The sequence below is a fragment of the Pseudopodoces humilis genome, chromosome 17 (genome assembly GCF_049639895.1).
Source record: "Pseudopodoces humilis isolate 2021_Gansu_Grassland_sample_001 chromosome 17, ASM4963989v1, whole genome shotgun sequence".
NCBI lineage: Eukaryota > Metazoa > Chordata > Aves > Passeriformes > Paridae > Pseudopodoces > Pseudopodoces humilis.
Window position 1 is genome coordinate 3,722,010 of NC_142216.1, and position 22,525 is coordinate 3,744,534.

The 22,525-nt window shown below is 45.5% G+C and overlaps 2 protein-coding genes across 3 annotated transcripts; both read left to right on the plus strand.

The window, feature by feature from the left end:
• The first annotated feature begins 920 nt into the window (after positions 1-920).
• Positions 921-14,451, plus strand: LOC102105675 (ovomucoid-like). Of its 2 annotated transcripts, XM_005523629.3 has the most exons (10): positions 921-1,006; positions 1,713-1,865; positions 9,080-9,204; positions 10,162-10,181; positions 10,960-11,096; positions 11,619-11,676; positions 11,949-12,085; positions 12,610-12,670; positions 13,662-13,771; positions 14,269-14,451. In XM_005523629.3, exons 3-10 carry the CDS (start codon positions 9,150-9,152, stop codon positions 14,312-14,314), a joined length of 624 nt encoding a protein of 207 aa, XP_005523686.1. In that variant the 5' UTR covers positions 921-1,006; positions 1,713-1,865; positions 9,080-9,149; the 3' UTR covers positions 14,315-14,451. The 2 variants fall into 2 exon arrangements, with proteins under 2 accessions (XP_005523686.1, XP_087919775.1); XM_088063649.1 differs by lacking the exons at positions 921-1,006; positions 1,713-1,865 and adding an exon at positions 8,487-8,557.
• A 1,663-nt stretch (positions 14,452-16,114) lies between these two features.
• LOC102105488 (ovomucoid-like) lies at positions 16,115-18,246 on the plus strand. Its single transcript, XM_005523628.3, has 4 exons — positions 16,115-16,249; positions 17,057-17,079; positions 17,521-17,645; positions 18,067-18,246. The coding sequence occupies exons 1-4, from the start codon at positions 16,195-16,197 to the stop codon at positions 18,110-18,112; spliced, it is 249 nt and encodes an 82-aa protein (XP_005523685.2). The 5' UTR covers positions 16,115-16,194; the 3' UTR covers positions 18,113-18,246.
• The last annotated feature ends 4,279 nt before the right edge of the window (positions 18,247-22,525 follow it).

A 22,525-nucleotide genomic window follows, 5' to 3' on the forward strand; every position in this document is an offset into this window, starting at 1 on the left:
CTGGACCAACTTTGACGTGTTTCACACTGATGACGATCCAGCCTCAGGATTTGTGACCTGTAAATGTACCAGGACATATCACAGAGGCAATGTTTTAAAAATATAAATGTCCTCTCTCTTTCCTTGTTTGTCTGACTTATCTTTATAGCGTTATCAATGTTTTCTGAGTCTACAGTCATTTTTCTTGCAACACAAAGAGGGGGAAGAATGAAGCGAATAATTTAAATTTTGATTGATAAGTGGAATGTAGAAAACAATACTTAGTCTTTTCATATTGAGCTGGGATTTTTTTAAACCTTTTATCAGCACTCACACATCTGCAGCTTGAAAAAAAAAAAAACCCACAACTTTTCCTTGAGCGTGGCTGTACCTAGACTTCATTCAAACCCGTTATCTAAAAATCTGTGCCTTTCAAAATTATGTCTGCTGATAATTTGCCTTGGTTTAGCTATTTTTTCATATGCTGCATTTGTTAGTGAGGCATGTGGATGGGCTCAGACACTCTGTCACTCTCTTGAGGGATGTTAGAGAGTGACAAGGCTCATCCCACTGATTTTTAAATATTCATTTCAGAAGAATATTTAAATTATTTTTAAAGCATTTTTATAACCATATGTTCCTCAAAAAAAAATAAAAAAAGAAACCCAGAAATAATTATTCAAACTCATTGTATCAATTGCATCATCCTATTTAACTGAGGATTGGCAAGGAAAATGGTTTGAGAACTTAAAAAATTTCCTTGGACCTCTGTGTTTAAAGAAATATATAGCCCTGGTATTTCATCCATCAGTATGTTCACACTCAGACATGTTCATTCTCTTGTTGTAATTTAATGTTTGATACAGTTTTATTTGATTCTTTGCCATGCCCTGGGCTCTGCTTGTGTGCTCTCCGCGGATCAGCGAGTAAAGAGGCAGAAAGCAGAGAGCAGCAGTGGAAGGAGCTGTCTCCAGCTGGCAGACATCCACACAGCCCAGGAGGGGTTTCCAGATTTTCACCAGCTGAGGTGAGGCCCCATGATTTTAAACATAACATGAAACTGCAAAGAATGGGTGCTCATCCAGCGTGCTGCTTCCTGCCTGTTTTTCATGCATAGAAGTAAAACATTAATTTTGTTCAAGCCCCCTGAAGGACGAGGAATGTTTGGATGCGTTGCTTTGAGCTCTTTCTCGCCGTTCCCTTTAAAGCTGGGCTGCAGCCCGTGCCCCAGGGCCATTGCTGAGGATGGTCAGGGCCCCCTGACCAAGTGCTGGAGCAGATCTGTGGCACAGATGGTTCCACTTACACCAGTGAATGTGGGATCTGTGCCTATAAAGTGTCATTCCGATGGAAAGAACATGCTTTCTGAGTGACAGTTCCCTAGCCCCTGGCCTCTCCCTGTGCTTTTCCAATTTATCCTCCTTTTCTCCCTCTCCACTTGCTGTTTGTGCTTGGGGGTAAATCACGACGATTAAGCAGAGAAAACAAAATAGCTGAAGAAAGTATCCGGAGTGGAAATTCAAATGATGCAGCACATTCAGATGGCAGAGGTTTGTTGACTGATAGGTTTATAATAGTCAGAGACAGTAAAACCACTTCATTGTTGGTGGTTAACTCAGATGAACTCTCCTTCACTTGCAGCACTTGAGAGTTTTATGTACATTCCCAGCACTCGCATCCCTTTGGGAAAATGGTTATAGTGAGTCTCTAATGGCAGACTTTCCCTTCCTCAGAGAATGTGGGGCACTCAGGGCCTGGGGAGCAGCAGCCATCCCAGTGACTAAGAAGGAAGGCAAATGAAGAAGCAGCCTGAGCTCCCATTGCTCTCTGTGGCAGCATCCCAAACAGAGTCAGCCGGATGCTGAGCAGGCAGCGCAGGATTGGATGTAAGTGATGCATATACCTTCTGTTGACATTTTATTTGGCAGTGATTTAACACAAGCTTTCTAATATTGCTATTCTCCACAGGCTGCCTTCCAAAGTAGGAAGGGAAGGATGGCAAAATGATGCAAAATATGAGACAAGTAGGAGAAATATTTCTTTGCTATGGATGCATTCACAAACAACCTCCACTGACAGCAGCAGGGAAGTGCAGAATAACCCATTTCAAGACCAGAAAAGAAGGCACACAAAGCCTTTGCAGAGATCAGTGCATTCAGTTCTCCTGAGATAAGAATGTTTTGTCAGATTGCAAATGGGGCAGTGCCCAAACCAGGGGAGGTAGGGGCCCGATGATCAAGTATGATAGAGCACTTGTCATGCATATATAACTTACTAAGCAAATACCTGGGTTACTTTGCTACAGCAATAGTTCAGAGAGGGTAGAATTCCTGCTGTCTACCTCAGTTTTACTGTAAAATGGTAAAATCCTGTAATTTGGTATCACGTTCCTTTCTGTCAGCAGCAACTGTGCTTCACCCATATCCAGATGCAAAGAATCAGCCAGTGGTCTCATTAAAGCTCAGCTCTGCAGAATAAATTAAATTGTTTCCCTTTCTTTTGATGTTAATAATGAAGATGTGTTCAGTAGTTATGATGCTAATAGTCCTTCAGCTATAGAAATCCTTTCCATCGAGTTCAGCCTCTCCCAGCCAAGTGTTCAAGCTATAGCACCATGATATATCCTGCCTCTCACCCTCTCCTCCCTGCTGTTCACACCAGGAAGAGCAGTGAATTTTCATTCTTAGCCTATTGCACCTCTCTCTTGTTGCTGCTTTACTTACAAGATCGTTCTTAAAAACCAAAGCCTCATTCATCCCATATCCCAGGGGTTCCTGGTTTTATTCCCATACAGGAAAGCAAGCACCTTGACTTGTCTTTCCCAAACATTGTTCTTTGTATGCACTTTTGCTGGTTTGTTGGTTGATGAGGTGAGACCTGGGAGCATGTTTTTATTTGGTGCTCTGCTTGCTTCTGTTCTGCATCACCTCATCCTGTGGTTTCACATGGAAAAGAAGATTTGCATGGGGATGTTTTTCTTGGGGCAGGGTGATGCCTGCAGGTAACAGTGGCACTCCTGGTTGCTTCCTCCCATATGGGATTTGTGCAGGGGGACATACCCTTGGAATGTTTCTCTAACTTAACCCCCCTTTAGAACAATTCCTCTGCTACATGTCACTGTCTGTGTATAAACTTCTTCACCCCTGGTTTCCCCAAGCTGGGCAGAGCCTCAGCTCACCCTGTTCTGAGCTCGCATGGAGCAAATCCCAGACCTGGACCCAAAGGGCTGTGGAGTTACAGGCATGGATGATTGCAGATCTGGTGATGGCCCAAAAGCTCAGAGTCCAAGGTTTTTGGCCCTTTACCCAGGGAGATTCTCCCTTGGTCACCTCCTGCTCCTTGTAGAGCTTAGAAGAGTCACTCCTTCTGGACTCTGACCAAGAGCATGAAAGGAAACTGTAACTCACTGCCAGACCTGCCCAAATCCCCAAATTGTATATTACTTACCAGGAGAAGGAGATGTAAACATTGAAGGTTAATTACCCTCTTGTCAAGAACACTTTGTGATCTATAGACATATCCGTCAATCTTACAAAACAGAGCTGAGGGGAGTGAGCACTGAAGGCATGGCCCCATGATAAATTAATGAGACTTGGCAGCTCACTGAGAAGAGATGATCCCTGTGCTTCATGTGAGACAATAACCTGGCTCCCCAGCCAGCCTGGCCACAGATTTTGTGCTGCAGTCACATCCGGGATGGTTATCCCTCTGTAAACAAACTCTGCAATGCAGCTGTCCAGGGATCAAACCATCTTCCTTGAGGCCTTCACTTTCCTCTCTGCTGCTCAATGTGCAGCAAGTGCTCATCCCAACCACACTAGATCACTTTTCCCAGCCCTGCCTGTCAGTCAGTTAAAATACCTTACTTCTGCCTCCCAGCCTTTCTTGGCGGTGACGCTCCTGGGTGGGTCAGGGATTTCAGTCTGAAATCTGAGGGACACGGCCACATTTCCCCTGCTGTGTGCTATTCTGGTGATGTGTGTGCTGCTGCATGGCTGGTAGCTTGAAAATGTGTTCAACTATTCCCCTGGTTTATATAACCTCAAAGCAATTTGCTTTCATAGCTGAACATGCTTATTCGTTCTATTTTAACTGTGCATTGAGCTATAAATAATGCCTCATTGCAGATAAGAATCTATTGAATTTTATTATTATTTTTTCCTACCTGTGGGAGATTTTCTCCTGAAGGAGACTTTCCCAGCCCTAGCAGTGAAGTTGCCTGATTTGGTTTGTCCTGCCATGAATGGTGTCAGTCCCAGGTCAGCTGGCACTTCCCCGCAGCCATCTCCTCGTTGTTCCTGCTTGGGCTGTGGCAAAGATGAGACGAGTGCTCAGTGATGCAGAGCTGAGATCACTGAAGTCTTAGGGAAACTGATTAAACCAATGATTTCCTGTTCCTCTGATCAGCTGCAGGTTAATACCTCTGTGTTACCTCCAGCCCACCTTCCCTGCAGTGCGTTCACTTCAAAGAGCAATAACCAGGGTCAATGTCCAGCCAAATTGTGTTGGTTGCTGCCTCCTTTATCTGATGTTCATTGTAGCATTTTTCTGCTTCCCCATGAGTAACTCCTGCCTTCTGCAAAGGAGCCCTGACCTGACATTCTCATCATTCAGAAACTTCTCAGAGCCGGAGCACAGCACGAGCTGAGGAGGCAAGGGAGATGGAGATGTGTCCTCAGAGCTGAGACCCATGTCTTGTCCAGGCTCCAGCACAGCAGGAAAGTGGATGATATTCTGGCAGCTGATTTTCTGTGGTGCAGATAACTTTTCTGGAAATTCAAATGCTGATGCTCCTCTAGAGAGGGGCTGTAGTTGCAAAGTGCTGGGCTCATGCAGAAGAGAGGAGACTTTGAAATCATTGAGAGACAATAATATCCTAAAATTTGAATGGTTTAAAATAATGTCCTAAAATTTGATGTGGTTTTGTTTCAGCAATGATTACAATCCACTCTTTCTGTTGTACATGTTACTGGTCACCCCCTGCAAAAACATTCTGGGAGCTCTTTGTAGAGCTTACCTGTGACCCTTTAGTAAAGGCTGTGGGAAAATTCTGAGAAGATTCTCCTGGGTCATAGAGAAATAGTATGTTTTTTTTTTTTTATTAATAACTACTATGTGTAAGAGAGAGAATTATATAAGTACAATATAAATAAAATAATTCAAGTTGTAAGAACTCTCCAGAGGTCTCTGGCTCAAACCCGGATCAAAGCAAGGCTAAAGTCAAAAGCAGGTCAGGGTACCCAAGGCCTTTCTTTCTCAGTGGGGTTCTCAGCAGCACTGAGGAAGGACATGCATGGCCTCTCTGCTTTCTGTGCTTGATCATCCTCATGACAAGGAATAATTCCTCACATTCATTCAGAATTTAATCCTTTTGCCATACAGCTTAGAGAAGACTGGCACTGCCTTATCTCTAACCCCACAGGGAGCTGCGGACAGCAATGTGGTCCCAGTAGCCATTTACTCTCCAGGATGAAGAGGCCCAGCTCCTCCAGCTTTCCTGGAATGCCCTGTGCCCCTGTCCCTGGGCAACCTGCCTGCATCTGCTGGACTCATTCCCACATGTCAACATTTGCCCTTGTTGTGGGGCCAACTACATATAATTCATTGCATCAGTAATGTGAAACCATGTTAGCCTTCAGCTGCAGGGTACAAAGTTCTGCACATGGTCTTATTGGTTCAGGAAAACATCCACCAGCACTACCTGGATCAAGTTCTATTTAATAAGTTCACAAGCACATGGATATGTTTTGATAGTGAGATGTTTTAATCATATCAGTGACTTTGTTTGCTTTATTGCTCAGTTCAAACGAGCCCTTCGAGCACCGGGTAAGAGGCAGAGCTGCCATTTGTGCTGGGCTGGTTTCTCCAGGCATGTGGCTCAGTGCAAATAGTTATTGGCCACACTGGCCAAAAGAAAGCCAGAGATGAAAACTGCAGCCTGAATTGTATTAACCAGGCATTTTGCAGTAATTAGAGGCATTTTCATGAAAGAGCTACAACTAATCAGTATTTCCCACTTTTACAGCAGTTATTTGTTAATTAAATAATGTGGCAAACCCCAGTAGTGTTTAGAAAAGTGTATTAAATGATTTTCTATTAATTTATCAATGTGTGATTTATGCTCAGAGTTTGCATATCTGCTAAGAAAATTCTCCAACCTCAGTTTTGATTCTTTCAGAGAATATGAAATCGATACTGAAAAAAAACTGTAATGGGAAATGTAAAGCAAGAAATTACATGAGTAAGTCAGAGGGGATGTTCTATAATGGCCAAATCCTGCCCTGGTGTGAGCACACAGACCTTATGGTGCTCAGGACCATAACAGGCAGCACCCTGAGGTGTGGCACTGCCTTTGCTTACCTGCAGATTACAGAATCATAGAAATATTTGGGTTGGAAGAGACCGTAAAGATCATTTTGTTCCAACCCCTCTGCCGTAGGCAGGGACCCCTTCCACTGTCCCAGGCTGCTGCAATCCCCATCCAGCCTGGCCTTGGACACTTCCAGGGATGGGGCAGCCACAGCTTCTCTGGGCACCCTGTGCCAGGGCCTCCCACTAAAGAATTTCTCCTTAATCTAAACCTACTCTCTTTCTGCTTAAAGCCTTTTCATTCCCCCTTCTCCTATCACTCCATGCTCTTGTCCAAAGTCCATCTCCAGCTCTCTTGTAGGATCTCTGCCCTCGTGCTGGCTGCTGCACACAGAGGATTTTTCTTTAGCCAAATGGTCATTAGCCATATGCTGCATCTGACTTTAAGGATTAGAAGACCATAATGAAGGGGATTACAGCAGATCAGTGGCAGGATTGCAGACCAAATCCTCTTTCTAACTGTTCTTCCAGTAGTAGCAAAGGACTGAGAGACCTGTCCTGCATCATGAGTTTAGCCAGCTGTGGGATTTTTCCACACTTTTATCAGAGGTGGGATAATCTGGAGCTGTAACCCAGGGTGGGGAGGCTGTGGATGCTGAATGGCTGCAGGCTGTGCAAGTGTCTGAAACCTGGGGATTGCTGGGTGTCACTTTTGTGGCTTGCCTAGGGAGTACCTGAGTGGCCCAGGTGTTCCCCAGTCAACATTTAATTGTTGCAGATTTGAGTCTCCCTGGAGTGTCTGTAGGTGAGAGAGAAGGAAAGGATCTGCTGCACATCAGACAGGCATTGTGGTAGTCAGAGAAAATCTGAGTTGCCTGGGGCCAGGGCAAGATCTAGTGCTGTAGAAACCAGCAGCTGAAGTGGAAAATTTTTCTCTGGTGTAACATGTGCCAGACTTTGGCAGGAAGGTGCTCTCCACTCATCAGGAGAGGCTGGTCTTGCCCAAAGGACAGCACTGTCCAGGGCAGGGAGCAGCATGCAGGCACCAGGCAGGAGGAAACCTGTCAAAAGCTGCAAGGCTGGGGCTGTGAAGGCTGGTGAGGATTGTTTGGAGACGTCTTGGCTGGAGGAGGCAGTGGCAAAGTCCATGTTTAACCCAGAAAGATGCAGCCCCCTCCAACTCTGCAAAGCCTGCACAGGTGAAAGCAGCAACTGTGACATGTAAGGAGCAGCTTCAGTAACTCCTGCACATACTCAGGGAAAAGTGTTTGGCTTCCAGAGATGCTGTTCACAAGACACATCAGGGCAATATATCCTGAAGATGTGCCAAATCTGTCTGAAATATTCATGCATGCTCCCTGTAATTTATAGAAACAATCACAGCAGCATAATTATTTCGATGCTTCTCCCTGTGAAGAATCTCATCTCTTGGAGGTAAAAATGTGACCTGCATATCCACACAGCCATGCTGTGGCCTCCTGGACATGCCAGGAGAGGTGATTCCATGCACTGTACAATATATCTATTTAAAGATCAAAATATACCCTTTAGACTACCATGGTGGATCAGACAACACCACATTTGCTTGTAGTGAATTTCAATGATTTCAGATTAATTTCATTTGTCTAATGAGCAGTGCCTTGTTCCTTAAAGGCAGCACCTGTAAAGCATTTTTTGCTCTGCACCTCCCATGGTTCTGAAGTCTACCCTGAACACAATGCTTAGGTCCCATGACCCCCCAGAAAAACCCAAGTATCCTTGCCAGTTTGAACCTGTGAATAGGATGAGGAGCAGGTTACAGGCAGAGCCCACTCCTGCAAAATTACAGCTACTGAAACAGCAGAGGTGCAGACCTGCTCCTAGGCAGGAGCAATTTGGAGATGACACAAAGGCTGGTGGTGCAAGACAGACAGGGAAATGGGGACAGATTCTATATTTTAAGTATCATTTTCTAAAATATCTGCAAGAAGAAAGGACCTACTGTACTTTCAGGCATAGCTAGTGCAATGTAAATAGGTTCCCAAACCTTCAGCCTCTTTTGTTCTTCAGATGGCTTGGCGGAACATTCTGAATCCGTGTGTTTAACTGGGACTGGGTCTGTAAATAAGTGCTCCCTGTTGCTAAGGTTCAAGTGACATTTTTAGTGGCATTTGACAGATTTTTAACTTGCTTTCAAGTCTTCTACTGAGCACTTCTGTACCCAGGCAGTGAAACTGTCAAGAAGCCTTGGCTTTACTCAAACTGGTGCTAAATACCTTTGGACTCTCAGGTTAGGCAGTCCTGCCAGACTTGCCTGACAAAGCTTAGCTGATGCTGCTGATGGCAAAGCCACACCTGACCTGTGTTTGTACCTAGAGGTGATTATCTGGGAATCTGGGGAGAAAAACCCAGAACCAGAAAGGAAAGCAGAGACTCAGCCTGGTCTGCAGACAGGGTGATACTGCATCCTTCCTAAGCTGCTCCCTGGTGGGAGATGTTGCTCTGCAAGAGACAAATTAGGGCCCTGCTCTTTACTCCCCTCAATATTTTGTGCTACTTACATTTCCACTAGAGGTTTCTTTTATCCAAAAGGCTGTTTGCTTGCTTCTGACCACTCAGAACTTGTGATGCTTGTCTTGATCTATTAACCAGGTGTCCAGCCAAAATCAATTGCCTAGCAGACACAGACCATTACCAGAAAAGTCAAGACCTCCATAAATATTACCGGCCTCATTGTGCTGGTGACAGATTCTGCAGGTTGTTTTATGTTACAGTTGAACAGTTTAGACATTGCATTTGTATATATTTGCAGCCAGCCCTGGAGGGAGCATCTCGTGAGCAGAGTGGGAGCAGGCAGCCTGCAGACTCCAGACACCTCCACCATGACCACGGCAGGGCTTTTGGTGCTCCTCTCCTTCGCGCTTTGCTGTGCCCCAGGTGAGTGACCCCCGGCTGTGTGAGCCCTGGCTGTCTTTAAAAGGGTAAGACAGAGGATTCAAAGGGAGAAAAATCTCCTTCAGAGGGCTCTGCTGCCTCGGTTGGCATCGTGCAGGTTGCAGGAGTATTTCAGGGCAGTCCTCAATGGCTGCTGTAGCTGATTGTCATAAATACAAGTAACAGCAAGTGGAGCTCTGTGCTGGCAACTCGTGCTCTTACACTTTGTACACTGATGTTCTCACACCATTACCCTGCTTAGACTTCTACAATTACAGCAAATGGATGAATACTTGAAATAAGGCCATAAGAAGGGGGTCAGACCTCCAGTAACTAGTAAGGAAAATATTGTAATGGCACAAGCAACTTCTGTGCAAGACCCTGGCAAGTTTCCTGCAATGCTCTTTCTGCTAATGGAACAACAAGAGATGACAACAAGCCAGACTCTGATGTTCTCACTGCATATTCACAACCGATGAAATTACAAAGCCAAAGACTTTTTTTTTCACACTGGCCTTCTTTCAAATGCATATTTCTGACAACAGATGCTGTATGTATTTGCTTATCCTGTAGGTGACTATTTGCATTTGTCGGTGTTGATTCAGGTGTATTTTCAGATATGTAACAGCAGCGCTTTAGGGTCAAAACGGATATGTAAAAAGATAAGGAAGGAAAAGCTCTTCTGTTTTCAATTAATAAGTCTACATATCTCAGAAAAAAAAAAAAGAACAAAACTATTCAAAAAGGTGTTTCATCACAGCCAGCAGTAAGCAATGCTATTATACTTATCAACATAGAGAAGGAAAATCATACATAGTTTATTTAGTTAAAAAAACAATCAGTGGAAATCATTCAGCTTGGTTCTGCGCACAGGAATTTTATATCCATATTTCCAGCTTTAATTGAGGTCTTATCATATTGGCTTTGGTTTATACTTTCTGCCTCTCTTTTCTTTTCCAGATACTGCCTTTGGGATTGAGGTAAGTGGAAGATTTCTTTCTGTCACTTTTCTCAAGTATGTGGCCTGGTAAAGACATAACCAAAGGAATAGGAAAAACCTCCAGCCTGTAGGTGCTCAGCTGTTTTTCACCTAGTTGTGACACTTGGGTCATTGTAATCAGATTCTACAGTGTAAAACATTAAATTATGCTGCCCTTGGCTGTACATCTATGCTGTATGTTAATAATGTTTTAGTAGTAATGATACAAAGTTTTTGGATTAATTATTTTTTCAGCAACTTTAGACTGGTCTAAGCTTTAAGATGGAAATAAAGAGCTTGTTCTAAACTGAAGCAATAGATTGGTATCAGAGCCTACCTGAGGGCAACCTGCTGAGAGACTAAAATACTCTGAGCTGGTCCAGCTTCCTCACAGGTCATTAGTCTTGGTCCTCTGAAAAACACATGATCAGTGTATTAAGAAAGAAAAAGTAGAAACAGAAGTGCAGTGGAGGGACCACAAGAATAGAAGAACGAGGGACCAATGGAGAGCCTTTATAAAATCATCTCAAGTGAGCATGAGGGAGCACCATTGGTTTATCCTGTCCAAGGGGCTGCATGGTTATAGCTCTTCCCTCCTCCTCTTCTGCTGCTCTGTGGGGACATCTCTGCAGGAAGGATTCACCAGTGAATGGATGCTGTGATGGACCCACAGCAGAAGTTTGTGCTGTGACAGTGAGAACTGGTCGTACCCGGTCAGTGTCCCACACAAAACGAGAGTTGTGGGTATTCTCAGCCTGCTGCTGTGATTGCTCTGGCAGGTGGACTGCAGTACATACCCCAACACCACAAACGAGGAGGGCAAGGAGGTGCCGGTCTGCAGCGACGCCGTCAGCCCCATCTGCGGTTCCGACAGCGTCACCTACAGCCACGAGTGCCTGCTCTGTGCCTACAACGTGTATGTACTGCTGGGGACAGCGTGGGGACAGCGTGGGGACAGCCTGGGGACAGCCTGGGGACCTCAGGCAGCACAGCTCGCAGCTCCTGGCAGCACCACTGCTCAACAGCCAGTGCTTCGTCACACGTCACCTGTGTCAATTCCTTCAAAATGAGCTTGGGTATCACAGCACAGCGCTCAGGCAGAGCTTTAGTCACCGTGTCTTTCTTTTGCTTTTGTAATTTATTCAGGTTTTTTCCTCTCTGTCTCAAGGAGCAGCCAGGTGACGGCTCTAAGAGCACATCTCATCACAGCAAAAGGATGCTCTGCTCAGAGCTGCCCAAAATGGTCCTAAAGCTTCCCAGGGTTTTACATCCCTGCCAGCTATTCAGCTGGTTAGGCAGGGTGGAATTACCTTCTCAAATATAGATATAAAAAAGCCTGACTGAGAAAGAATCAGTTTTCCCTCGTATTAATTCTAGAACCTAGGAAGTAGCAAGATACCTCCCCTGAACTTCCTAACATTTATCTTTCCCTCTGCAGAGAATATGGAACCAATGTCAGCAAAGACCACGATGGAGAATGCAAGGAAGATGCTCCTGTAAGTAAAACCAGGGGCAGAACAAGGGGTGTGTCCTGCTTCTGAGTGGCCAAAAGTGCTTATTGAAATAATTCAAACCCTAAACAAGAGTACAGATGAGCTGTCAGAATCTTGCACCGGTCACCTCCAAGTGAACTGTCATCACGGTGACTCCCACAAAAGCTGTTCTCCCGCTGTGGTGCTGTCCTGTGTGGCCAGGCAGACACACTCAGCAGATCTGCTTGTGTGCTGTAAGCAAGGCCTTCAGCAGGGTTGGTTTGTTCCCTCACCAGGTGGATTGCAGCAGGTACCCCAACACAACCAGTGAGGAGGGCAAAGTGGCGCTGCTGTGTAGCAAAGACGTCAGTCCCGTCTGCGGGACCGACTGGGTCACCTACGACAACGAGTGCCTGCTCTGTGCCCGCAGCCTGTGAGTACTGAGCACAGGGGCCAGGTGTGAGTGCTCCTGGAACTGCTACCAAGGCCTTTTCTGTGAGGTGCTTGGGCTTTGACCCTCCTCTTTTCCTCCTGACTAAACCTTCTCTTCCTCCTGACTAAATCTTTTCCTCTGTGATTAGAAGGAAGGCTGTGCCCTTGGTCTAGACAGAGAAGAAGAGGGCTGGGTGGGGTTCTCACACAGGACAGGATGCTTCCCTTAACTAAGTTAAAAGGGTCTGTGTGGCAGATGCTGCCTTGCAGAGGACAGCAGCTAACCTAGGGGGCACTGACATTGTCACACAGCCTGTCTCCTCAGCCACCCTCACACCTTGCTGTAACCCAGCTCTCTGGCAGGCACCACCCGAGCTGGTCCCTGGAGCCACATGGACACAACCTCAGCTGGATGTCTCCTGTATCCCATCCTGTGCCTGAGGCTGCTCAGCATTCCTGGGTGATGGGGCTCAGCAGAACAGGTTGCTTGTAGAGTTCTCTAATGCAGGTCTCTTCCCTTCCCAGAGAGGCTGGAAGCAGTATTGGCAAGAAGAATGACGGCGAATGTAAGAAGGAAATTGTCACAGTAAGTGAATTGGGTGATCAGGGGCTGGGTTTTGGGTCTGCTGCTGCACTGCCAGTGTCTGCATCAGCCCCCAGACCAGCAGAGTCCTGCAGAAGTGAAACAGCTGCTGTGCTGCGGAATGGGAGAAGTTTTGCTTTCTCTACACGTAATAAATGTCATTCATGTGAATGCCAGGAAAGGAGCAGGTGACTGCTTGGGAAGGAATGAGTAAAAGAGTAGTAGAAATAATCCACCAGGCCAGAACTGTGAATAAGAACAGAGAATAGCTTTTGGGGTCAGACCAATGGTCCATCTTGCTCATGGTGACTTGGTGCAGAGCCTGCTGCTGGCAGGAGCTGTGAGCAGTGTTTAGGACAGAGTGAGAGTACAGAATGTAGAGAGGAGTGACTTCTGCCCTTCCAACCTCCAGCTGTTTTCAGGTGGAGAACCTCAGCTAGATGTGATTTCTGTGCAGTCAGCAAGCCTTGACAGGTTTCTGCTCCTCCTCAGCCTCCTCCTGCACCCAGACACATTCTTAGCCCTACAACACTCCTCAGCAAGTGCAGCACCCATTGCTCCAGGAAACAGAATCCCACTTTGCAGTATCCAGCTACGTGCTGATCTTCCAGTTTAAAGACTCCAGGAGGGATAATGGACCTTTATGGAGGATCAGCACTCCATTTCTCCAGACACCAGTGTTTTTCCATTTAATTTCCTGGCCAGCTTGGGAACACAGAGCACGGCACCTTCACCGAGTGAGCTGCTGCTGCTTGGAAAAGCCATGACCAGGTTATGATATACATCTCTTCAAACAGGAAATTATGATCTATTTTTATATTAATAAATTCTCCTGACATAGGAGAAACTGACACCTCAGTTTATATCAGATGTGCAAGGAAGTTAATTACTTTCGGTAAGATTGGTATCGTTAGCTCTGCAGCTCTAGCTCAGGGTCCTTGTGCTAGTGACTCCTTTACATCAGACTCTTTAATTTTTATTTATTTTTTTGCAGGTTGACTGCAGGGAATACCCCAAACCTGTCTGCTCACTTGACTACATGCCTGTCTGTGGCTCTGACAACACAACATACAACAATAAGTGTAACTTCTGCAACGCAGTCGTGTACGTACAAACATGAGGGACATTTGTGTTATCAGTTGCCTCCTGTGGGCACAAGTTTGCACAGTTACTGCTTTTATGTTTGCTGGGGACTGTTGATTAGGGATTTGGGGCAAGAGGGAATGCCAGCCACCGTGTCAAGCATTCATTTACTTTTTTCATTAGAGCATAAAAAAAGCTGTGGCTGCTTTGTTAGTGTGAATGGTTCGAAGACCATTTAACTTTAATGGAATTTTTCTTGCATGTTGCAAAGGAAATGAAATTCCTTTCCTTTTGAAATTCCACTGTAGTTTCCCCACAGATATTTTCAGTCTTAAAAATGGGTTAAATTGTTTCACTCATCTCTTAATAATCAAATAGCAAATGGGATTATGAGTCTGCAAGCTCCTTGGCTCTGGGGCAGGATCCTGTTTGACACCATCTCTAGGAGCCATCAGAAAGACAGATTATAGCAGGCAGGGCTCTGTGTTTAATTCATTCTTTCCTCTCCTTGCTTTCAGGGACAGCAATGGGACTATCACTTTAAGCCATTTTGGAAAATGCTGAGTATCAGTGCCGAGAGAATTCACCACAGGATCCCCCACTGGCAAATCCCAGCTGAAGATCTCACCTCAGTTCATCTCACCCTCTGGGGAACTCAGCTCACTCCTGATTTTCTTCCTCAATAAACTAAATCAGCAACATTTCCCTGTCTCCTTTCATCTGTTGTCTCAGGAAACATTTTCTTGATTTGTTGAATGATGAAACCAGGCAGAATAGGTTACGTGCTCAAAGCTCTGGGATAGAACAAGAGCAATGTCTTGCTCCCCTCCCTCTCATAAAAGGCAGAAAATTAAATACAGATGCTCAAACCCCAGAGCTGTGTGTCTTGGCACATAAATGACAGTGCCACTGCATGAGTGACCCTTCAGATGTTTGACACTGCAAAGGGCTGCACTGGTGGCACAGGAGGGTCCTTCCTGAGGTATTCCTGGTGCATTTTCCTTGTCAGCAAAACTCGGTCACACCTTGGTGTCACTGCCCAGGGCTCATCCCTGGCTCTGCCCTCACCTGAAGTGTTGCTCTCTCAAGGGCACTCTGCTGGCAAAGCCCACATTTCTCAGGCATGTGCATTGTTCCTGTCTATTTGTCTAAGTCCTCCAACTGACTTATTACCAGATTTTTCTCATCTTGGAGTTGTCCTTTTCATCCCTTCGACTGTTCTAAGATGAATGCCTTCCTAGGTGTGGTGCCTACTCCTGCCTACTTGTCTTCTCTCAGTCTTCAATTACACAATGCTCTTTTCCAGCCCAAGGAGTATTTCACCAGTGTTTCAAAATCCAAGGACAAAGTATCCTTCTGTTTCTTGAGAGTGTGACCTGTCATTGGCGTATTGTGCATGAAATTTATTTTGCTTTTGTCTTCTGTTTGAGTATTGAATTGGGTTGGGTTTTTTTTATTTTCGATCCACACAAGAGAGGCATAAATAAATTGGGTTTATCCCTTCTAAAATGTAATATCTCCCACATGCATTTCTTCAGGGAATTAAAGGGAGAGTCTTCAGGGAATTAAAGGGAGAGGGGAGCTTGTTCTCCTTGATGGAGGTTGTCCCAGAAAGCAATGCTCTGCTGGTAAAACAAAGGATTTATATAGAGATGGGCAGATGGATGAAGCAGTGATTTCCAGATTGGGCTCAGCTTTTCTAGGATCCACGCTAGGATCTCAAATCATTCTGTCATCTTCATACTAAAAGTCTATTACTGCAAAGCTAATGGCTTTTAGGGGAAATAACAATTGTAAATTTATTTTTTTTTTCATAATCCCATAAAAGTTTCTCCATCCCTTGTCATTTCCCAGGACTTCTTTCAATGTCTGGGACACCCTCTTGCTTGCTTTCCTGGTTCACTGTTTTCCTGCTTTCACTATAACTTAGTGATGTTTTACTTGGGTGAAGCACAAAAATAAAAGGAGAGCCTTTCTGCTGTGGAAGCATTTAATTCAATGTTTTTCTTATGAAAAAGCACCAAAAAAAAGGCACTGATAGGTGAACACAGAGAAAATCTGTCAGCAGTTTGTACAGTCGCTCTTTTGCCTGCAGGAGTTTTCTGTGGTCCTTCAGAAGGAACCTGTCACATATTTCACTTAAAGTAACGATTCAGAGGGTGTATCTCACACCTCTAAACTTCTCGTGACTCCCGTTGATGAAGAAACATCAATTCTTGGCTTACAGCACGGTTTACCTCTGTGGAGATTGCCACTGAGACAAAAGGCTGGAAATGTTGCTGCAGGATAAGGGTGGATAAGGCAAATATGAACGTGCACAAACACACACACCCCCCCAGTGCTGCAGGCGTACATATAAGCGTGGTTGCCACCTGAGGACAGAATCCAGGCTGTGTTTCCTGAGCAAAAGCCAAGCTCTGCTGCTCACAGCTCATCCAGCCACCATGAAGACCACAGGGCTGCTGCTGCTGCTCTCTCTGGCCCTGTTCTGCATCTCAGGTGAGTGGCTCCACTGCCTCCTGCTCTGCCTTGGAGTAAGCGTTGGTTGTCTTCAAAACCACAAAAAAACATCCTCAGACTGGAAAGAGCTCCATTCTGCAAGGACTTATTTACTCCTAGAAAGATAGTGTTGAAAAGACTTGACATCAGAGACTATCACTTATGGGGTAATATTTTAGCAACAGAACTGAGTGGGTAAGAACAACTGTGGGAACAGCTCTACTCTCAGTGCTAGTTTATGCATAATGAAAGAAGTGACATGTACGTGGTGCAACCCGGAGACTCAGACAACCAGTATTTAACCTCTGAAATGTTGCAGGAACACAAATAATTTTACTGAATGAAAGTGAACATTTCCTGCAGTCATCCTGAACTGAGGTGCAGCTTGAGAGCCTGAACTGCTCTAGAAGCTTTATAAATTCACCTCTCACAAAATGCTATTCTTATTTAAGAATAAGCCTCTGTGTACTTGTCAGCTTTATGTCCCTGTTTACCTCAATAATTTGCTTTGCTTTGAATTCATGTCCTGCTCCATCCTTTGAAGCATGGAAAATGTCTTTCTCTTCTTTTATTTTACATGCCTTTTTCCATTTTGACTGTAACCTTCATTAAAAAAAATGCTACAGAATCAACATACAGTATGGCACGACATTTTGCCTGAAATTCCTTTTGTCTAAGAATAATTTGCTATCACAGGGGGAGTTGGAAGATATGTATTCAGGGTGTGCATTCTCAGATTTTAACAGAATCCATGAATTGCATTTGTAACATATTTCATTTTTTCCTTTTTTTTTTCTTTTTTTTTAGTTCCAGCTACTGATGCGCTGCAGGTAAGGGATGGATTTTTCTATTCTCCATCTTTTCTTTCCTTAAAGCAGTTTCTGTATAAATCTTTACTAATCACATCATGATGGAGCCTTTCAAAATCCTGAGACACCCAGCTGCCTGAGCAATCTTTGCCACAGATATTATCGGGTGAAATTGCCATTTTCATCCGGTGACGGTTTCAACAAGTAGGGCAGAATTCAGTTCATGTCCAAGTTGTTGTCAAAAGTTACTGCAGCATCATTTACAGTGGTTACACAGGCTCTGCATGGCTGGAGGCAGCACTCCACTGCATCCTGCCCTGTCCCTGGGCTTTTCCTCAGCTTCTGCTCCTGGGCAGTAAGGGAGCAGCTCAAGGGCTCTGTGGGTGCTCCTAATATCACTTTTCTCACACAGATTTGGTTGAGAGCTATTTTTAAATTTTTTTTTTTTTTTTGGGAATACAGGCTGCATCCATCTACTGCAGGAACCAGAGGACTCTGAGGAATATGTGTTCCATGGAGTATATGCCCCACTGCGGCTCTGATGGTGTCACGTACCCCAACAAATGCATGTTCTGCAATGCATACCTGTACGTACAGAACAAATCTCTTCACCTACTAAGTGGTGAATTAACTTAAACTGCCTAATCAGTCATGGAGACTGGCTGGAAAAGTAAAGTCCTTTTGTTTGTTTGTTCTCTCACCAGCAAGGCTAATTTCTTTTTTTTTTATTGGGGGGGTTTGCTGGGAACTCCTTTCTTTCAGATACAAAGAGAACATAGTGTTCTCCATTTTCCTCTTAAGTGATTTGCAAAAGAGCTTTATCTCAGCAAATTAAGCCTGTTTCCTACATACTATTTGGTTTTTTAAATTAAGAATTTTTCTTGTCTTTATATGCCAATAACAAAAGAAAATATGTGTAATAGAGCTCAGAAGTCCCTCTGTGGTGTAGAGGGACAGACCAGCAGTGAAAGCCCGGATGTTCTGAGGTACCGATTTCTTTCTCTGCAGGAGAAGCCGTGGAGATCTTGGTTTGAGATCTCTTAATGCCTGTTAAGTTCTCAACGGGATTCAACTGAGAAAGCTGGTGATGTTCCCCATGGCAGATGACTTCCTAAACCCTTGACCCGACCCTTGAAAACCTCTTATCAATCCTGAAACCCCTGCTAATAAAAAAAAAAAGACCACGCATTTATGCCTTGCTTTTGTCTCATTCTGGTTTTACCTAAAATGTTGCATGGTTATAGCACAGCAACAGCCCTGGGGTGTGGGAGTTAATGGGCAAATTTCAGGGAGAGGGAGAACGGTGTTCTGACCTACAAAAATATCAACCCCAACCCCAAAGGCAATGGGCAGCTTTCGTGGGCATCCACCTCCATCTGGCTTTCCAAAAGAAAACCAGGAGATGCATCCTGGTGCTCCTGTCCATTTGCTACTCTGAGGGGATGTCAGACAATGACTCTGCCTGGGTGAGAGGAGCTGCCTCCCTCCCTGTGCTGCTGGCAGACACCTGCAGCCTCACCCAGCCTCGCTCTTTGGAGCCTGGCAGAGCAAAGGGGTGCCGGGCAAACCTAAATTAACATAATTAGAGACAGCCCCATGATCGCTGTAATTGCGGTGTTCTGGCACTGTTCTGCCACACAGAAGGGGTCTTGCTGGCACAATGAGCTGCTCATCCCTGTTTCAGTTCCCAGGGTTATCCCTGATTTCTTACACTACTAGAGAATATGTGGAGAAGGTCACATTCCGAGCTGCCTCCACCTCGCATGCAGGGTTGAAAAAACCAGCTCTAGGTGAGAGAAGGCCTTCTGCAATCTGCTTAGCTCCCCAGAGCAATGTCAGGGTGTTTTCTCTGGGCAGGCAGATCCCTGTGTGCCCACGTTGGTTCATTGCTGAGGGGCATTGCAGAAAAGCAGTGCTAACAGAGCTGATGTCCGGGGGATGCTGGCAGTCGCCGCAGCCCGGCTGGGCACCTCACCCATCACTTAGCTCCTGGTTGAAGGTAATTACGTTGACTGTCGCTTGTAGAGGATCCTTTGAGATTCTCCGGCCTCTGGAAATCTCGGCTGATGAAAGGAAGGGCTCGGAGTCATAGTGTTAATTTATTATTCATTAAGAGCGAGGCGCTGCCAGTGCCGCGTGCTGTAGAGGCAGCAGTCTCACAGTCAAATAGTTAATGATCTTAAGTGACAATGTGTCACTTCCCAGAGACTGCAGAGAGCAGCTCTCTAAAAGGAGACAATTTATTTCCAAAAGACATGACTCTCTGCAACCATTTAGTGCCAAGTCCCTTCCTGGGGCTGGCACGTCCCTCCTGTGAGAGGGAGGTCTGTGTGCGGGAAAGCTTTCCAGAGTCAGATGCAATTTCTGGGGACCAGGATAAATTGAGGCTCTGGGAGGTAATGCTGGGGGTGTGGGGCACATTGTATTCTTCTTCTCCCCCTCTGCTGAGCGTGGGAGTCAGGGTAAGAGAGCAGCAGCTCCAGGAGTTATTTTATTTCTTAGGCAGCAGCAGAGAGGATGAGGACGGCCTGCAGGAGCCACGATGCCTTGGAGATGAGCAGAGCTCCCGATAGTGCTGGAGATCCCCGTGATGCTCAGAGGGCCTCTTGCAGGGGCATGCCTGCTAAACAGGAAAATCCAGCAGGCAATTAAGGGGAAACTGTGAGCAGAAATGATAAATCCTCAGTGATACAGAGTGAGGATTGCTCAGGAGTGACCGAGGGCAGAGCAGGACCCCAGCGGAACCCCTGGCCTCCCACCCCAGCAGCTCATCCTGGATGCTCCTTAGGATGGAGAGGAAGAGAATTCTCTTTTATGAGAACCTCGTTGGAAATAGTTTTTTTTATTGCTTCTCAATAAAATCCTGCCACAACAGCACAAATCCTCTCACCATTACTAATCTAACTCTCCCTCCAGGAAATTCAAGGCAGGAAACATTGTCTGCCTGCCAAGGTATTTTATGGTACAATTCTTTGAGCAGTACCTCAGCACTTTATGTCATTATCTGATGTTTTGGATTCAGGAAATGCCATTCAATTACCCCACAACCTGATTAACACATTGCATGTACTTATTTTGTTCTATTTTATTTTGTATTGTTCCTTCTATTTTTGTGCATTGTTCTACTTGTTGCTGGCCAAAATATACCTCAGGCCAGTCTAGACCTTTTTGTTAATGCAGTTTCTCTCTATGGCTTCATTCAAGAGAAATGGTTTGTTACCGCATCCTTTTTTGATGTGAAGCAAAATAAAATTATATTCGAAAATTCATTTAATTGAAGGTGTTTTTGGGGCTGGCTGTGTCAGAGCTATTGCAGTGAGGCAGAGCTGAGATTCACTGAGGGATTGGGATCCTCAGCCTTGTGCTGTTAGCATGCAGCTTCCAGACAGTCAGATTATTCCAGACACCCTTGCCTGCGATATCATCTATGCTTAAAAGACTGGAGATATTCAGGCAGCAATCAGATAGCTGAACTACAAGGAGAAATAATAGGTGAGTGCGGCTTAGAGCAGGGGCTTTGCCGGCTGTAAATTGAATTTTTGTTCTCATAGAAGATCCAGCTCTGCCCCCGTGTGCAGAGGTCTGGGAACAGCAGCTTGGCCAGGAGCTCCTGCAGTTGTTCCTCATCCCTGGGGAACTGCAGAGAAATAACCCCTTTGTCCTCCAAAATCCCGTGACAGCAGGGACAATGACAGTGCTGCTGGCACGACAACATATCCTACGTACACGCATCCACCCTCTTATTTAATAATAATAAAAAAATCCTCCGTTGCTGCTCTTTGTAGCCAGATGAAGCCTATGGCAAGTTTTGCATCAGTGAAGGATTTTTTTAGGTTGTGGTAGGCTATGGACTTGAGGTAGGAAGCCTCAGGAGCAGAGGAAAAGCTTCCCAGGAAATTATCACTGCTATGGGAAAAAATACTGCTGGATTAGAAACTGGGTAGAATTTCCAGAGTTATTGGAAATTTACTTTAATACTAGAGGACCCGTTGTTTGATGGCCAACATTTATCCCATTCATGTGGCCAAAACCTTCCTGAATGTTTGCCCTCTAGAAGTCTGAAATAGAAGGAAGCATTTCATTTAAGAGTTTTATTTAAGCTTTTATACGGATCTTGTGTCTGTATAAATATTAAAATAATCCCAAAGTCACTTTACTGAGCCCTCCATCATGATGTTTCTGAATCCCAGAATCACAGGATAACTTGGGTTGGAAGTGATCTCTGGAGATCACCCAGTCCAAACCCCCTGCCACAGCAGGGACACCTGGAGCAGGTGACACAGGAACATGGCCAAGTGGGTTTGGAATGACCCCAGACAGGAACACTCCACAACCGCCCTGGGCAGCTGTTCCAGTGCTCTGCAACTCTCAATGGAAAGAAGTTTCTCCTCATGCTGAGGTGGAACTTGCTGTGTTTTAGTTTATGGCCACTGCTTGTTGTCCTGTCGCTGGGCACCACAGAGAAGTCTGACACCACCACACACATCCCAGAGGGCTTTGGGCAGCTGGCTTCACTTTGCTCTCCCATTTGCAACAGGTGTATGACATTTCCCAAGGCTCACTGGCATAGGAACTGTTGTTTTTCACTGCTCCTAATGCCTGTTTTCAGTCCATCTGCTTTCCTGTGATTGCTGCTGCCCCATTCCCTCTGTTTCCTATTAATGGGGCTCCTTGTGCAATCCCCTGTCACACCTGCCCCAGCAGCTCTCCTGCCCTGCCCCGGGTACTGCCCTTTGTCTCCCATCCCTTCTCCCAGACCCCCTAGCAAGGCTCTTTCCTCATCTCTCTTTTCCCCCCTGCTGCCCTGGGAAGTGGCAGGGGCTGCTGGAGGAGAAGAGCTGCTTTTGGAGCAATCCTGGGTGGCCACAAAGACCCTCAGGGGCATCAGGTGGGGCAGAGAGGATCTCCCAGCGGATCTAACTAATGAAAGGGCAGGTGTTGGCCCAACATGAGAGCGATGCCGCTCCCTGGCAGACACCTGCCAGGCACAACAGCTCCTGCTGCCTTCAGCCTGGCAGCAAACACAACAGGAGAAGCAGCAGAGTTTCTGCTAATGGGGATCTCATTTCTGGAGGTGGCTATGGGGGAGTTTGGGTTGCAGGGCTGAAGAGGAGATGGACTCTGCTCCTGGAGCCCCCCCAGCCACAGGGCTGGAAAGCAGCACCTCCACCAGTGGCTGCTGCAAGTTCTGAGGAAGCTTTGTTTTCAGACTTTGGCATTCCTGCCCCTGGAGATTAATCAATATTAATGCTTCCGTGACTACCGCTTCCTTTCCAAATATGCTCACAATCACTTCAAGGAATCTGAAAGTCAACTCACTCAGGATGCTAAGAATGCGACAGAAACAACTTTCAAAGGAGCCCTTCAACTTGTGATATTTGTGAAAGAGATCCAAATAGCATTATTCATTTATTTTTCAGGAAAATTATTTCATTGATATAAACAGGCCAAATCCCACAAGCTCCAT

Excerpts from the sequence above, each read along its gene's own strand:
- LOC102105675 (XM_005523629.3), top strand. The coding sequence starts at position 9,150 with ATGACCACGGCAGGGCTTTTGGTGCTCCTCTCCTTCGCGCTTTGCTGT. Across the intron at positions 9,205-10,161 it reads CGCGCTTTGCTGTGCCCCAG|ATACTGCCTTTGGGATTGAG; the intron begins GTGAGTGACCCC and ends TTTCTTTTCCAG. Across the intron at positions 11,677-11,948 it reads AATGCAAGGAAGATGCTCCT|GTGGATTGCAGCAGGTACCC; the intron begins GTAAGTAAAACC and ends TTCCCTCACCAG.
- LOC102105488 (XM_005523628.3), top strand. The coding sequence starts at position 16,195 with ATGAAGACCACAGGGCTGCTGCTGCTGCTCTCTCTGGCCCTGTTCTGC. Across the intron at positions 16,250-17,056 it reads GGCCCTGTTCTGCATCTCAG|TTCCAGCTACTGATGCGCTG; the intron begins GTGAGTGGCTCC and ends CTTTTTTTTTAG. Across the intron at positions 17,646-18,066 it reads ATGTTCTGCAATGCATACCT|GAGAAGCCGTGGAGATCTTG; the intron begins GTACGTACAGAA and ends CTTTCTCTGCAG.